Source organism: Anopheles stephensi, chromosome 2 (genome assembly GCF_013141755.1).
Source record: "Anopheles stephensi strain Indian chromosome 2, UCI_ANSTEP_V1.0, whole genome shotgun sequence".
Classification (NCBI taxonomy): Eukaryota; Metazoa; Arthropoda; class Insecta; order Diptera; family Culicidae; genus Anopheles; species Anopheles stephensi.
In genome coordinates, this window is record NC_050202.1 from 65,235,457 (window position 1) to 65,251,213 (window position 15,757).

Genomic DNA, 15,757 nt, shown 5'->3' on the forward strand with positions numbered 1-15,757 from the left:
GGCGCGCAGGAATTAGCAGCACCAACCAACCTCGATCTCGCGTATTGTTAAAGAAAAGCGAGTCCCCCGAGAACCGAGAAGTCCGTACAGGGAAAGCAGGGCGCCATTTTAGCATCTTTCTTTTCTTACATTTCCAATCACGTCGCGTCCAGTTGTGGGACGGCTAGCCGGAACCGGAGCGATGAACTCGGATCGTAAGCAAGGATTTGGTCGTTTTGCTGAATATTATCCACGCAGGCAAATACATACAAAATCTCTGTCCGGTTTCCTCTTCTACGTGTAGTAATGTCTGATTTATTCGAAGTTTATTTTGTTCTTTGTTGCTCTTTCCATTTCGTTGCTTTACGTGTAACAATCTATGCAAGGGGTTATCGGAGTCGCTTAGGAATACATTGTTTATACTTGGTTTGTAGTTATACCCAAAAACGATGCCATATGCCGAAATTGAACAACGCAATCGCGCATTACAGCATGCGAAACAACACAACGATTTTCGGGACACTTAACTATTGTTTCTTAAACACATGAAATTAATGCAAAAAAATGAGTACAAATAAGGGAAATAGAAATTACACAACATAATATATGTGTCTAGTTGATCAGTTTGCCAGGCGCGTCAGAAAAAGGAGGGTAATTAACAAATGTAGTTAACAATCATTGAACGCCGCCTCCGAGCGATCGCGCGAGTAAACCACTTTTACATTTGTTATTAATCTTGGTCTGGCTCTAGGTCCGGCCGGGACCGTAACTTCTCCTGGCACCTCTCCAACGTGCTGCGGAATTCGGACGCGATGGCTTCGTTCTTGAAGCGGGCCGCCAACTGCTCCAGCTGGCCGGGTGATTCGGCATGGTTCATGGCGCCCCAAACGAAAGCCTTGTCCGAGTTGTTCATCGGCGCAACGGAAAGATCACCCGTGATGGCGTGGTTTAGGACGAGCTTGAATATCTGCTCACGGCGTAACAGTAGCCGATAGGTGTTTCGCACTGGATGATGCAAAATCTTCAGTTCACCGACACCTGTAAAAGAAAGGAAAGGCAGATATTAATATTAACATTTAAAGAAGCTCGTCCCGCACACGCTTTCATCGAACTTGCCTCGTTCCTTCCATTCCTTTGTGGACGCATCGTATCGATACAGCTTGGCACGCTCGCCAAACAGTTTGGTTTCCTCTTCCTCGCCCGTGCGTACTTCGATCTCGTCCGGCAGCTGAATTACGGGCGCGTAGTACGGATCATAATTTTCGTCACCACCAGCTGCGCCCGTGCCATCCTCACCGCCCGTCGCTGCTGCGTCATCGGCATTGCCATTGCTTGCCTCGGCATTATTAGCCCCGCCGCCATCGGTACTGTTGTTAAGCTTAGCCGAGGCGGAACGTGAAAAGAAGTCTTCCTTAACCGTTAATCCCACGAAGCCTCCGCCGGAAGGTTTGGTACCGTCTTCCGTTTGCTTAAACGTGTTGCTAAACGCCGGGCTGTTGCTGCTAGCCAGTGTCGCGAAGCTTACACTATCATCCATTTTAAACAGCAAAGGAGCATCGCTGTTGCTGCTGGAGGAGACGTTGTTGCTGCTAGCTACCGTGGTGGATTGCTTAGCTAAGCTGCCAAAGGTAAAGCCACTTCCGCCGCCAAAGATGGACGGTTTACCAGCATCGCCGAAGGCAACGCTGCCGAAAAGGGAGGAATTGCTCGTAGCAGTTGTTGGCGGTGTGCCACTAACGGCACTGCTGGGCGTCCCGGTGGCACTGGTGGCAGTGTTCGTACTCAAACTGCCAAAAATGTTGGCTCCGGAGAACATATTCGTACTACCGGTGGATCCGAAACCACCTCCGCCACCACTGTTACCAAAGCCACCGGTAGAAGATCCAAAGAATTTTCCTGCACCTTCAGCCGGTTTGCCGGATGGTGGCGTAGTTAGGGATGCTGGTTGTAACAGTGGGCTGTTGGTAGTGTTCGGTTTCGTAACAACGGGAGCACTGTTTGTGGATGTTTTGTCATTAGCAACCGTGGTAGAAGTCACCTGCACACCAGGGACTGCACCGGGAGCAACAAACGATGTTTTCGGCGTTGTATTAAGTGATGCGGAAAAGATCGAGCCACCGGAAGCTGCCGATCCGATCGCCGTGGAACCTAGATAGAGAGTCGACACAATTATCAAATGCGTACACTAAAAGGTGAATGCAATGGTTGCGAAAAAATCGATTAACATACTTCCGAAGGCAAACTTAGCATTCGCACCACTCGTTGCCGTTTGGTCCGCTGTAGAAGATGGCTGTGCACCACCGAAAATGGAAGTGGCAGACATGAACGGCGATGACGATGACTTTTGTTCGGCTGACAGGAAAGCGTTTGTCGTACTGGCCGCTGCGCTGCTACCAGTGCCCGACGGTACCTTAAATGATAAACCCGAGAACAAACCCGGTATGGGTGCCGCCGGTGTTGCGCTCACTTTTGCTGCATTATCTACACCGAATATGTTAGCGGTGGGCGCACCAAACAGTACTTTCTTCGGGGAGCTGCTTGCCGGCACCACGGCAGGCAATGGTTTCACGCTCTTAATGTCGATGGGCAGCGGTGGATCATCGCTATCGCTTCCCGTCGCTGGCTGCTTGCCCTCAATGGCCGGAAAAACGAAAGCATCCGAATCACAGCCACGACAACCGGCACAGGGTGTTGTGGTCATGGTAGTTTCGAAAAAGTTGTCCGGTAGCTTCAGCTTTTGTGCCGTTTCGCGCTCGTTTAACGAAATGTCGCTTAGTTTGGAGAAATTCAGCGCTCCCATCGGCGAACTGGTGGACGTGATTGTGGTGTCGTTGTGGTTTGGCGATGTGAGTTTTGTGTCATCCTTGGCCGCATCCACCACCGAGGTGTTCAATTTTCCGCTTAGCGCATCCGCAATTGCCTCACGGAAGTCTTGCGCAATGTCGGACGATTTGAACCGCAGACAGAAGTTCATTATCTCAAAGTTGCCCTCGGAGAAGTCGTTGGCCACGAACTGCCAAGACTTGTCGTCCTTTTTCGTGTAGCAGATGTCCTCGGTGAGCGCGTGATTGAGACAAATCTTCAGTACCTGCTCACGCCGCATTACCACTCTATCGAGGAAAGTAAAGAGGAAAATGGTTGCAGGGGTCAGTAGACGAACCAGATCATACATTATTCGCGATAATGCCTTACCTCAACTTTCCTGTCACTTTGTGCTTCAGGATCTTTACATCACCGATGCCACGCTCCTTCCACTCGGAGCAGACAAACCGGTATAGTTTAGCACGGTGAGCGTATAGCACGTGTTCGTCCTCTTCGCCAGTTTTCACTTCGACCTGTTATAATAACATTCAACATAAAAACATGAACATTCAAAACAGGTATTCATAATTATGTTTACAACTCTAGGCGAACCTTTGTTGGGCAGTCAGAAATGAGGATTGATGATAATGATACAATAATCCCTGCCAACACTCACCTTATCCGGTAGCGGAATGACGGGCGCAAAGTAGGTATTGTTTTCCTCCTCCGTCACACTATTATCGCCCGCTGCCCCATCATCGTCCGCCCCATCGCCTTCACCACTCAGCGTTCGGCCAGGTGATTTCGGTTTGAAGACAAACCCGAACGTTGCTTTCTCTGGCGGATCCAGCTTGCTTATTGCCGATGACGTGCTGGTAGAGCCGTGAGCATCGCCGCCACTGGTGCTGCTCGCCGGTTTATTCGGCGTTAGCTTCGATCCGAAAGAAAGTCCACCGACCGGTGTTGGAAGTTCGAATTTAAAAACGGGCTTCTCTGGTGTAGCGGCAGCAGCGGCGGTACCGGCTGCCGAGCTCGCGGAGCTTTGAATTGGTTTCAGAGACCCTCCGAATGAAAATCCTCCACCAAAAACGGGCTGTTGCGAAAGGCTTCCGCTCGCCGTATTCGTAGTAGTTGTGGTTGTACCGGCAACTGATGCGGCTGTCGTGACACTGGCGGCCGCTGGAGACGACACACCAAAGGTGAAACCACCACCAGCTGCGAAATTAAACTTCGGCATTGTGTCGGACTTTAGCAGCAGACCACCACCGGAAGATGTCGCAGTGCCGGCGGTCTTCTTCGGCACCGTATCGTCTTTCGGGCATTCGCAGCTCACACAGTACAACACATCTGCTCCGTTGGAAAGATAGCAATCGTTACAAGTCCATGAGCCCGGTTTTGGTTTAAACTGCTCGCCAAACCCTCCACCACCAGCGGCAGCCGATCCACTTTTTGCCGGCGTAGAAGTAGCAGCTTTCGCTAACTGTTCCTGAGGTTTCTTCGTACCCGCAGTAGCAGCAGGAGCGGACCCAAACGTTATCGGCGTCACAGTACCGGAGGACGGAGGCATACCGAACGTAAACTTGGCACCCTCCTTCGGTGGCGCGAGATTACCGAACAAACCTCCCGATAGGGTGGATTGTTTCGGCTCGTCCTTGTTCGTTGGATCGCGCGGTTCATTGCACGCGACGCATTTCGTTGTATCCGCCTTGTTGCTTACGTAACACCCGGGACATTCCCAGCTTCCCGACTTTGGCTTGAACTTATCACCGAAACCGCCAGTGGCTGTAGGTGTCTTAGCAGTCGGTGCACCGACGACGGCATTGGGAAGCGATTTCTGCACGGCCGTTAGGAAACGATCGCGTTCATCGGTGGTTTTAAAGAGTGCCATAAAACTCAGCGGCCCCGTGGCGGTGGGATACGTCGCGTCTTGCTGGACCGTCCAACTGCAAGCATTTTTTTCGGTCGCTTTCATTTGCACGTCCTTGGTAAGAATGTGGTTCAGATAGACGGTGCTGGGCCGGTCAGCGTTGCGCATTAACAGGCGAACAGTTGTAGTTGAAGTTAGCAGACGCAACTGTCCGCTGATCACTTCACAGTCCGTCCACGTACTGGATGCCTGTTGTTCCCGACGCTTCAGACCGACAACATTCGTTTCGAGGGCACAGATGAACTCACGCTCCTCGAAGCCAAGCGACACCACACCTGTGGTCGTGCCAAGTTCGCCGAACATTTTACCGAACGGAGCGGAAGACCCAGTGCCTTTGAATGTAAATGAAGCAAACGGACTCGGTTTACCATCCTTACCAACCGTTCCGGTAGTCGCCTGCGTGGTTTCGACGGTCGGTTTTGATGCCGTCTTAGTGGTAGGTGGCGTGTAGTTTTTGTTGAACGTAAAATCTCCAAATGGTTTATCGGCGGCCGTTGTAGATGATTGGTTCGTTGCTACCGACGTTACCGATGCACTGGATACAGACGATTTCGGCGTGCTGCTAAACGCAAAGCTGCCTACCGTGGCCGGTGGTGGACCTGAGGGCGTGCCGCTGCTCTGCTGACTGCCCCCATCAGCTGCCCGCAGACGTGCCACATCGTCCCGTGCAGTGACAAACGCCTGGTAGAATTCGTTCGCTAAAGCCGCAGAGCCAAACCGAGCACAGAACGATTCCTTTCTCGGTTCCTCGTCGGCAAAGTCCATCGCCGCCCAGATGTAACATTCCTTGCGCTTTTCCATCGGTTTGATGATTAGCTCGGGTGTGATATAGTGATTGGCACAGATCTTGTGCACCTGCTCGCGACGCATCACAATCCGCACCTTGGAAGGATCGGCCTTCGAGCGCAGTATCTTAAGCTCACCCAGCCCACGCTCTTTCCATTCGCGGTCGACCAGCCGGAGCAGCTTCGACCGACCGCTGAAAATTTGCTCCTCATCTTCTTCGCCCGTTCGCACCTCAATCTCATCCGGTAGGGGTATGATCGGCTGGAAGTCGGGGCGTGGATCGTACTCAACACCCGATACGTTTCTATCATCATCGTCATCATCCTCCTCGAGTTGATTGGCCCCGCTGACGGCATTCTTCGCCGGGGACACCATGTTGGCAAAGAAGGAAGGCGTGAAGGTCGTGGCTAGAGAACCGCCTGTGGCGGTGGTTTTATCGCCAGCGGCCAGCTGAATCGAAGGCATCGGGAACTTTGTGTTCACGGTGGTTGGTGCGGATGCAGGAATCGGATCGGGCTTTGGCGTGCTGGTGGTACTGCTGTTGTTGTTGCCTGTTGTTCCCTGCCCAATGCTGCCACCCGTATTGCTGTGTTTAATGTGTTGCGGCGGAATTGTAACGCTATACGTCGGTTGGACGCTCGAACCGGTGGCAAACGTGGAGCTGTTCACACTTGGCGGAGGTGGTAACGGGTCCGAGCTGGTAATGACCACATTTACCGGTGCACCGCCTTTCGTTTCCGCGCTGGTGGACAAATAGGAGGGCAACATACTGGACGCGGACGGTGTAGCTATCGGTGCCGGAGCATTGAACGTAGCGTTGCTATTGTTGTAGGTGCTATTCCAGCTGCTAAGCAGTGCGGGAGTCTGGAGCGATTGTTCGATCGAAAGACTTCCACCGCTTGCTGATTTCGATGCGACCGTCGAGGCGGGCGTGGTGATTTGAGAGCCTACCGAGCTCGCCGAATGCATCATGGAAAGCTGTGAATCGGATTGACCCGGTAGGGCAGTTTGTTGGAAGGCCGGCAGATGGTGATAACCACCAGCGGCAGGTGATCCACCCGCTGATATCATGAGGCTGTCCGAATGATGCTGGTAAGCGGCACTGTTGTGCATCGGGGAAGCTCCCAGCGCTCCCGCCATCGGATGTCCACGAGGAGTTAGCATCTGCTGGTGTTGTTGCTGCTGTGGCTGATATTGTCCCGACATCTGTCCCGGTGGTAAGTAGTTTTGATAGGCATTGGCACCGTACAGATTGTGATAGGCTGGTTGCTGTGGTGGTGCCATTCCTACGCCACCCATGACCGGGGTTCGAGCTGCTGCTGCAGCTGCGGCATGTTGGTAGGCTAGGGCCGGTGAGGTACCCTGCAACTCATCCATTATGTACATATCGCTCATAGCTTGCATGGCCGCGGCAGCAGCTACGGCCGAAGCCGCCGTGGCCGACGACTCATTCACCAGCGGAGTCGTTGTTGACGCGCCAGTTGCACCAGCCGTATCCGGCACTGGCTTCCGGAACATGTTTTCTTCGATCTTGACCAATCGATCCTGCATGTCTCCCACATCGTTACGAATTCCCAGTACGTCCTCCTTCACAAACGTTAGCGTTTCCATCATTTGTCGTATGAGGGCTTCGAGATCGTTCGTTTTCGCCAGACACATCGAAGCGGCAGCAGCGGTCGTTGCATCCCGCTCCGCCATGCTGCGTGATAACGAAGCACTTCCCGTTCCAACGGTCGCCCCCATCCCAGCATTCGTCATCGAGGATGTAAACGACTGGAAATGATCGCTATCATCCGCACTCGTGCTCACGACGCCACCATTGGCCGATGTGTTCAAACTGCCATCGAACGAATCGTTTGCGAACGACAGACGCTTTATCTCACTCTGCACCACGTGGTTCAGCGGATGGTTCCGATCTACGTAGGGCAGCTCCAGATAGCGCTGCGTCTGGCGGATACATTCACGCGCTCGCTCGGAGTAAAACTTCCTGGCTTTGAGCGGAGTTTTGTTCGATTCGTCCAGCTTTTTAAACGCTTCCGCGCGGAAATACGCCGCAAACGGTAAGGGAATACCGCCGAAGTCTTGTGTGAATTCTTCATACCGACTGCGCTTGAAATAAACCGATGCCAAGAACGTTATGGCCGATTCCGCCAACTTGACCACCTCTTGCTGACAATCGTACGCTTTGCCACCATACTTGAAGAACATATCGGAACCGTAGCTAGTCGGGCCAGCACCGTGCGTTTCCATTCCACCAGCGTACGACGATTCATTACGCAGCTTCCACAACAACACTCCGGCACGATAAACGGACTCGACGCGGCTCTCGATGTATCGTCGTTCTTTCGTCGTTAAAAGCTTCGATGCGCTTGCACGTTGTGCTAGTATCTGGCCCAATTTCAGCAACACAATCACATCGCACAGTGGAGCACCGGTGCCGCGAATCGCTTGCAAGCCATGCTGCAACAGCTGCCGCTGTTCGGCCACACTAGCCGCGGCATCCTTGGCGGTGCTACTCTTGATCAGATGGTACGCAGCACTCCACCAATCGATCTTACTATCCTCACACAGCAGCGGGATAAGATTGGCCGCTGGCAGAAACGTCGGACGACCATGCTGCTGGTTCAGCAAACGTTTACTATCGAGGTTGCTATGGGCAACGAGAATGGAGCAGTACAGGAACGAATCCATATCGAGTTGGTTCAACGTTTCCAGATTGCAGTTGTCAAGATTGTTGGTGGAAAAGTTTAACCGTGGGAACGCGTTGCAACGAAACTCGGACAAATTTTCCGTCCCGATCACTAGACCCAGATACACAAGATAAGGCAAAGAGGACGGGTACAGCGATTGGGCGAATTCGACGTACATGCTGACTTGCTCACGCTTTGGCAACACATACTGTGGTTCACCGAACGCAACGCCATCTTTCACGAAATACGCACCGGATGCTACTTTTGATGAAATGTCGCCGAACGAATACAATGAGCGGGCTACACCTTGCCGCCATCCAGCGTCCGAGCAAAGTTCGCGAATCTAATGGATACAAACAACAAAACAAATATTAGTAAAACAAATCGCTTCGCCAGACTGTATGGAGTTGAATCTCTTTTCACCTGATTTATAATATCATCCGCCGTTGTCCAAACCTTTGTTTCCGTTACGTTCTGTATCTGAGCCAACACAGACATATCTACGCCATCTTCCACGCAAGACAGCAGTGTACTGCCGGCCTGACAACACCGGAACGCTGCCTGTTTGTTCCAGAAGCCTAGCAAATTACGCGCCATTTCGCTGCTGTGCTTCAGCCACGGTTCGTCCGGATTCGGTACACCACACTGGTAAGCCATCAGTAACAGTGCTAGACACTTTTTGCTCACATCCTTCGACCGCCCTGCACTGGACTGATGATCTTGCGAACCCTTGAACAGCAACGAAGCCGAATACAGCAGCAACTGACCCCGGTAATGTTGCAGATACGCATCGGCCATGTGCTTCTGCGGGGCCGCATTACGACCTTTCTCCGCTACCTGTTGCAATGTTTGATCCAGCTTGAACAATTTCTGCGCTATTTCCTTCAGATTGCTCCGCTTGATCGTCTCCATAGTGGAATCGGCCAACAGATTTAGATAGATCTGCCGGTCCAGCACGAGCGCCTGCAGCAAGTAGTAGTTCCAGTTCCGCTGAAGGCCAGCCCCATCACCCGGCGGTGGCGAATCGGAATATTTCGACAGCATGTTTGCCACACTGTTTGTCCACTCGTTCGACTGCATGAATGGCTCGCAAAATTTCATTTCTAGCTCGAAGCAATACTTTAACGCTTCTTCCAGCTGTTTCTCGTCCAGAAAGTGGTCCACCAGACGTACGCGCAACAACGGATCCAACGGACGGGCCAAAATTTCCTTCACTATGATGTCCTTCACCAGCTTGTTGTTCGTGGTGGCGCCCTTGTTCGCTATCTTCAGCTGCAGATCGAGAACCGCTTCGTGGTTGATGCGCTGCGATTCGGCCATATCGCACCAGTGCTTAGCTTTCGACAAGTGCTTGGATAGGTTGTCGTCCATCAGCAGCAGCTTGCACACGTCCGTAATCAACCCGGTTTGCTTCGAATCGAGCTGGAGCGACCGTTGGTAGGAGGTGATGGCCCGGTCAAACTTGTTCTGTTTCTCGTAGCATTGGCCGAGAAGCTTGTGTGCCGGGGCGCTATCTTCCTGCACCGACAGGTAGCAGGACAGCCAGTGCTCCGCGCTCGCATATTCGTGCAGCTTGAAGTATTGTCTCGCTATTGCCAGACCACGAAGATAGCGCTAAAATTCGTAAAAAAAAAACAGTGGAAAACATTTTATTCGTACATATTTTTGAGCTGTTTCATCGGATGTATCGATCAACTCGTCAAGCGTACAAATTGACAGCAAGCTTGGCTATCACCACCTAACCTCAATGGTAACATTTCGCGGTAATGCGTCAAATAAGGAAGCCTTCTGCATTGTACTTTTGAACCATTTCATGATGCCAATTAAAACAAATGCACTTGACACCAATCCGTGCCAACGGCTTAATATAAAGCCATTTGGTAAAGTAGCTAATGGCAACTATTTCGCAATTTTTTTTTTTAAATGCGAAAAAAAAACAGACTTCCTAGGAGGTCCCTGTTCCGAGAGACCCCTTTTACCTATCCCTCCTGCATAGCATATTTACCTCGTTTTCCGGCAACTTGTTGAGAGACGTTTTCACATGACGATCAATATCCTTTTTGGTGGAGAACATTTTCAATCGATTTCCTTACTTTTTTCAGCAGACTGTAGCAAGCATCAAGCCGTGCTAGAACATTCACGGCGGCGACACGACGCAAATTGACACAGCTGTGTGTGAGAAAATTTTCTTCAGCCCAATAACCTTTTTTCACTATTGATTCCTCTTTCACTTCAGCTTGATCTCGAAAAGAAAGAAGGTCTGCTGCTGTCCGTCTGCCTGTAGTCGGACTTCTCAGAATCTTTTCCTTTTGCACAGGATTTTTAACGTGAACAAACTGCACACAGCTTCTTCCTTTCGCGAAAATAGGCGCCGGTTGAGGTTATTAAGCTTTAGGCTCAAGGTTCATATACAAACGGTGGGACCTTTTTGACAATTCTACAATCGAGGTTGACGTTTGGTTTGAATTTCCGTTATTTTCTGTGTTCTGTTTGGTTCTGTCCATGATTAAGCGCTTTCATGGTTCGTGAATAGAATTAAAATAACTTAAAAAACCAAGGACTTTTTTCAATCTGATATTAAAAAGTACACAAAAGTGAGAAAGCACAATTTAGTTGACATTGTCAGATCACTTCATCCACCATCGTTACTCGAGTACAACATGCTATCTCGCTTTTCGATCGTAACGTAGAGGCCAAAACATTCCGAGATATCACCTCGGAGAGCTGAAATCTGTTTCTCGGAAAGATTTCGACGATCCTTCCTTCCTATCTAAATGATGTCTCGCATGATGTACTCTCACCTTTCGTATTTTTGCTCTTCAGAGTTGTTTGAAATTCGAAATCAGTATGATGGAATTTCATGGTTCATTCAAATACTTCAAAATACATAGTTTTAGTTTTGCTGTTTCAGTTTGCTGTTTTTGCATGTTTTAGACATGCATAAAGTTTATTGGGTAGGGGAACTGCATCATTACACCTTGCCCTTTTCTTATAAACCTTGTTTGATGCATTTTTCTTTCACTTGACACTTGGATGCGCTTTTCAGCGAAGCGTGATAACAGTTTGACAGTTCGAGGAGAACAGAATTTTCCCCGTGCCCGTGTTGAATTATTTGCATTGCTCATTACATTCAACAAAATTGATTTCTTTCCCAATCGATACTCCCCGTTAATCATAGTTGGAAGTTCATTTGCTAGAACGGTTTGTTAGCGTTCAATTTGTTAGCTTTGCAGTGGCACAGACACATTCTGGCTGAGACGCGAACTACCGTGAACCGTGCAGTTTTGCTGCAGGAGCTATTTATTTGCAAGTGTTCTTCTATAGTTGGTAAAATGTATTAAGTGAAAAACTATTTGCAAGGGCGTTAGAATACATCCAAAGGTATTGAAGAAATGAGAGAGTATTAAAGAACGATGAATATTTCGTGTGCCTGGCAAGGACGGCACGGTTGAACGCCAGTGGTCATTGTCGTTTGCTGCTATTCTTATCAAAATATTACCCTACACGGACGGTTCAAGGAAATCTCGCTCGAAATCAAGTGCGATATGGATGGAACGAATAAGCAATATGCACTGTGCGATCGAGCAGAGCTCTCGGCCCTCGTTAATCAACCATTTAGAAACAATAGTCGCATTAAGGTACTGTGCTTTGATCCTGCTCTACACTTTGTTGCTCCCCTGGCATTTTCGTTACTCACTTATACACCTTCTTGTTTATAGTTCACCTGCTTCGATTGTTCACCAAAGTACTTCGTGTTTGGGGCCAACTCGGGCAGTCTTTATCTATACGATCGCGCAACGACTAGCTTCCTAGCAATCTTTCCTAGTCAATTGGGCACCATCGGGAAGGTATCCATTTCGCACAATGAAAAGCAGATCGCGGTTGGTAACCTGACGGGCTCGATTGGCGTGCTGCTCGAGCTGGAACCACCGCACGTGAAGGAGATCCTAAGCACGGACCTAGCACCAACCACCGATGGAGAGGGTCAGCCGCTCGAATTGGCTGAGCCCGCTTTCGTTACCAGCTTTTGCTGGACGGAGGATGATAAGGAGCTGTACTGCGGCGATTCGCGGGGAATTGTATCGTTGATACAGTTCTCCTTGTTCATGGTTAGTGCATGCAAGTGGCAACTTGCAGTGATGTGTCTCACGTCCGCTTCTTACCATTGCTCGTTTCAGGGTCGAAACATCCTTAACATAAGTCTACATCCAGTGCTGCTGCTGGAAAACCGTATAGTACAAATTGACCGTTACAAGGATTTGTTGCTGGTATCCACACTTTCCAAGTGTGTGCTTTGCAACACAGCGAGGGAAGAATTTAAACAGGTAGTACAGGTTACACCTCGCTCACAACGTCCGTCTATTACAATGCACGTTCGTTTCTTTTTCGCAATCGCAGATCGGAAACCGTCCAAGAGATGGACAGTACGGTGCATCCTTTGTCATTGCGCAACCGAACAGCCACGCGGATTCTACGACGCCTTCTCCTCCTCTCATGATAGTCGACGAGGAGGATGTTCGGATATTTTGCTCACGCCCCGGCAGCCGTCTGTGGGAAGCGGACCTCGAGGGAAACGTAATTCGCACACACCAGTTCAAACAGGCGTCAGCTAGTCGTCGTCACCGTAGGGAACTGCAATGTTTGCAAGAGTCTAAGCTAGATTTGATTGGACCAACCGGACCTGCCGATGGAACGATGATGGTTGTACCGTTTCAGGTGCTCTACTCCATTCGCCGGCAGCTGCTGTTGGTGCACGATCGCTGCCAGCTATTGATAATAGATCCACTCCAGTCAAGGATTGTTTTGCGCACCGATGAGTTCACGGACATCGCACACGTGGCGGTAGTGGACGAGTGGATCTATTTGCTGACCGGCGAGAATAGAGTATTCCAAGTCCGTGTCGAAATCGAGGGTGAGGATGATCCACACTCGGCTTCGCCCGGTCAGGAGGAACGCAGTTCGCACAACACGTCACCCTTGCAGCCCATGCACGAATCACGCAAGCAAAAGCAAGGTGTGTACATTCTGGACAGTGTGCTTAACAATAATGGAAAGCCACTGAAGGATGGGAAGGAAAGTCCCTTACTGCTGTCGACAGAAGCCACCATTAAGGAAGCGCTTGTGTCCGTTGTACGGGGCAAGTATGGGCGTAACATTAAGCAAATGTTTATGGGTTACGAGCAGCAGCAGCGTACACAAAATGGCATCCCGGAGCGGCCGAAAACATTGAATCTAACGAAGATCTATGAACCAAGTCGTACGAATGTATTTGCAAACGGCAACGGACACGCTTTGCTCGCCGAATTTGGCATCGAAGCAGAGGCAGAAGATCTCGAATGTGACGGAGACGAAATGATCGAAGAACTGGTGCGCACTCGCACCGGCCAAACGTTTGGCACCATACAAATGCAGGGGAAAAAGAAATTTTCCACCTCCCTGCTCGACGGGTACGAAACGTCGGAGGACGATGCTACGGTGCGCAATTTGTACCTTATCTTCCGATCGTCAATCATCAGCAACCTTAACTTTGCCGACCGATACGCGAAGATTTTTGACGATTACGACACGGAATCGATTGTGCGACTGTTGCGCAAGCTGGAACAACTAATGGAGGAAAATGAGGAACCGAATGCACGGGTGAAGTGTATGCGCATATACTTTAACTATCTGAAACCGGAGTTGCTGTGGGAAATCGATACCGACTCGCGGCAGTTCATCAAGAGTGGCTTTATCCTGTGCAACACGACAGAGCCGGACGATCGGGCGTGCTTGGAAAGATTGGTCCAATGCGCGGACTGTGGGTACTATCTGGAAGCGACAGCATCCTGCCATTACCAGGAGATCGGAACCTGTTTGATGCAGTACTACTGGTCGCGCAAAGAGTACGATGAGTGTTTCGCGATGGTAAAGCAGGTTCCGTACCTGTGGCGCACCATCACACGCTACTTCATCCAAGATCGGCGGGAAGATAAGGTGGTGGCATGCGCTTGGAATCTGGCCGATCGGGAGCTATTTGAGCGTGCGGCTGGCGAGCTTCCATTTCAGCTCGATCACTGGGGAAAACTGTTTGAGCTAGTGATAGCCTACCATCAACGGCACGAGATGATCTGCTTGAGCTGTGATAAACCGTGCGCTCGGCCCGACAATCGCGACAATACACCGCCGTTCAATGGTATAGTCAGTCCTGCTGCAGGGACAGCAATCGAATCTCGGTTTCGCCAGTGGAACTATCTGCTAGGTGTCGCTCTGTCACATTTTAGTTCGCCCCTCGAACTGCTGAATCTAGTGCGCTGTTATGCGGACCACATTCCAAGAGGAGCCATTGCTCCTAGCTTCTACATTCGATGTTTGCTGCTGGAAGCTAAGTGAAACAAATAAGATATGATCAGCGTTTACCCAACCGCCTTGTGCTTTACCTAACATTAGCCCACGCTTAGACACGTCGAACGAAGCACGTGTCACCTCCCGGTACTCGTAACGCTGGCGTTATTCGTACTTATGTATTGTGCTTGCCATTGCCACCTGCCTGATATAGATGCTTTTTCTTGTTGGCGTTTGTTTAGTGCTGTCAGGCGGCTTAGCGAAGGGCTTCAACACGTAGCAACACCACCACTACAACTAGCCATTACTGTGTAGAAAAAAGCTAATTGCAACAAACAACAAAATAATAATGCCAAATATTTTAGCGGACTATTGGAACAGAAAGCGCAGATGAATAAATTGCGGGGAAATAAAATGTATTTTTTATGGAAACAACATAACTTTTTAACACAATCCTAGCAAGCGAATGCTTTCTCGCTCAATCTTCTCACTGCTTCCCGCTAGTAGGGGTTGTTTCTTCCCATGGCCGGGGCCCCCGTACATTGTCCCAATGTTCAATATCAAGCCCCTTAATCTTTTCGTACTCTCCTTCGAGGGTGACTTCCTCTTCCTTCTTCATGTTGATGCCATACTTTTCGGCTTCTTGTCTTGTTAGGGATCCTTTCTTCGAGAACGTGTACCTATGGAGCGAATGAATGGCCAGTCAATAATGCAAACGATCATTCAATGTTGTGCGTTGTGCCTACCTGAGCTGAGCAAATTGCTGCAAACCGAACGAACCGCCTACAATCAGTAGCAAAAACGGAACACCGTATCGAAACGATTTTCGTCTACTGTAGTACAGAAACTTTTGTTGTAAGGAGTTCATGATGCTTTTAGCTGGAAACTTAAAACACTGGTTTGTTTACTGCACTGAAAAATGTCTGCTTCTTGGTAAATACTTTTTTACCGCTCTACTACACAGCCGGAATGCATGTTTTGTAATCATAGTTTTTTCTTTCTATTTGATCGCGCCCATTGACAGTTTGCAATGTCATAATAAATAGTCAGTTTAGAGTTTGAGTTCCACTTCTACGGTTTGAGTTGAAACGCAAATGTGTGTCCAGAAGTAAACAAAATGCATCAAATTACACAAAGATATCGTCCAATGATTGCAACGATTGTCGATCTCTATTTTTTAGGTTTCGCAGCTATTCGTTCCATGCATAGAAAACGACACAACCGATTACATCCCAATCTCAATCGGGCGCAA

At 49.7% G+C, this 15,757-nt stretch overlaps 3 protein-coding genes across 3 annotated transcripts; 1 reads left to right on the forward strand and 2 right to left on the reverse strand.

The window, feature by feature from the left end:
• Positions 1 to 259: 259 nt before the first annotated feature.
• On the reverse strand, positions 260 to 10,572 carry LOC118502351 (E3 SUMO-protein ligase RanBP2). Its single transcript, XM_036034533.1, has 7 exons — positions 10,190 to 10,572; positions 8,608 to 9,798; positions 3,458 to 8,527; positions 3,172 to 3,314; positions 2,209 to 3,089; positions 1,096 to 2,127; positions 260 to 1,017 (listed from the first exon to the last, which is right to left on the reverse strand). The coding sequence occupies exons 1-7, from the start codon at positions 10,256 to 10,258 to the stop codon at positions 710 to 712; spliced, it is 8,694 nt and encodes a 2,897-aa protein (XP_035890426.1). The 5' UTR covers positions 10,259 to 10,572; the 3' UTR covers positions 260 to 709.
• Positions 10,573 to 11,233: 661 nt separating this feature from the next.
• LOC118503649 (Hermansky-Pudlak syndrome 5 protein homolog) lies at positions 11,234 to 14,924 on the forward strand. Its single transcript, XM_036037168.1, has 4 exons — positions 11,234 to 11,822; positions 11,904 to 12,293; positions 12,363 to 12,509; positions 12,583 to 14,924. Exons 1-4 carry the CDS (start codon positions 11,730 to 11,732, stop codon positions 14,551 to 14,553), a joined length of 2,601 nt encoding a protein of 866 aa, XP_035893061.1. The 5' UTR covers positions 11,234 to 11,729; the 3' UTR covers positions 14,554 to 14,924.
• On the reverse strand, positions 14,901 to 15,756 carry LOC118503660 (cytochrome c oxidase assembly protein COX16 homolog, mitochondrial). The gene is made up of 2 exons (XM_036037185.1): positions 15,252 to 15,756; positions 14,901 to 15,185 (listed from the first exon to the last, which is right to left on the reverse strand). The coding sequence occupies exons 1-2, from the start codon at positions 15,371 to 15,373 to the stop codon at positions 14,993 to 14,995; spliced, it is 315 nt and encodes a 104-aa protein (XP_035893078.1). The 5' UTR covers positions 15,374 to 15,756; the 3' UTR covers positions 14,901 to 14,992.
• Position 15,757: the final 1 nt, after the last annotated feature.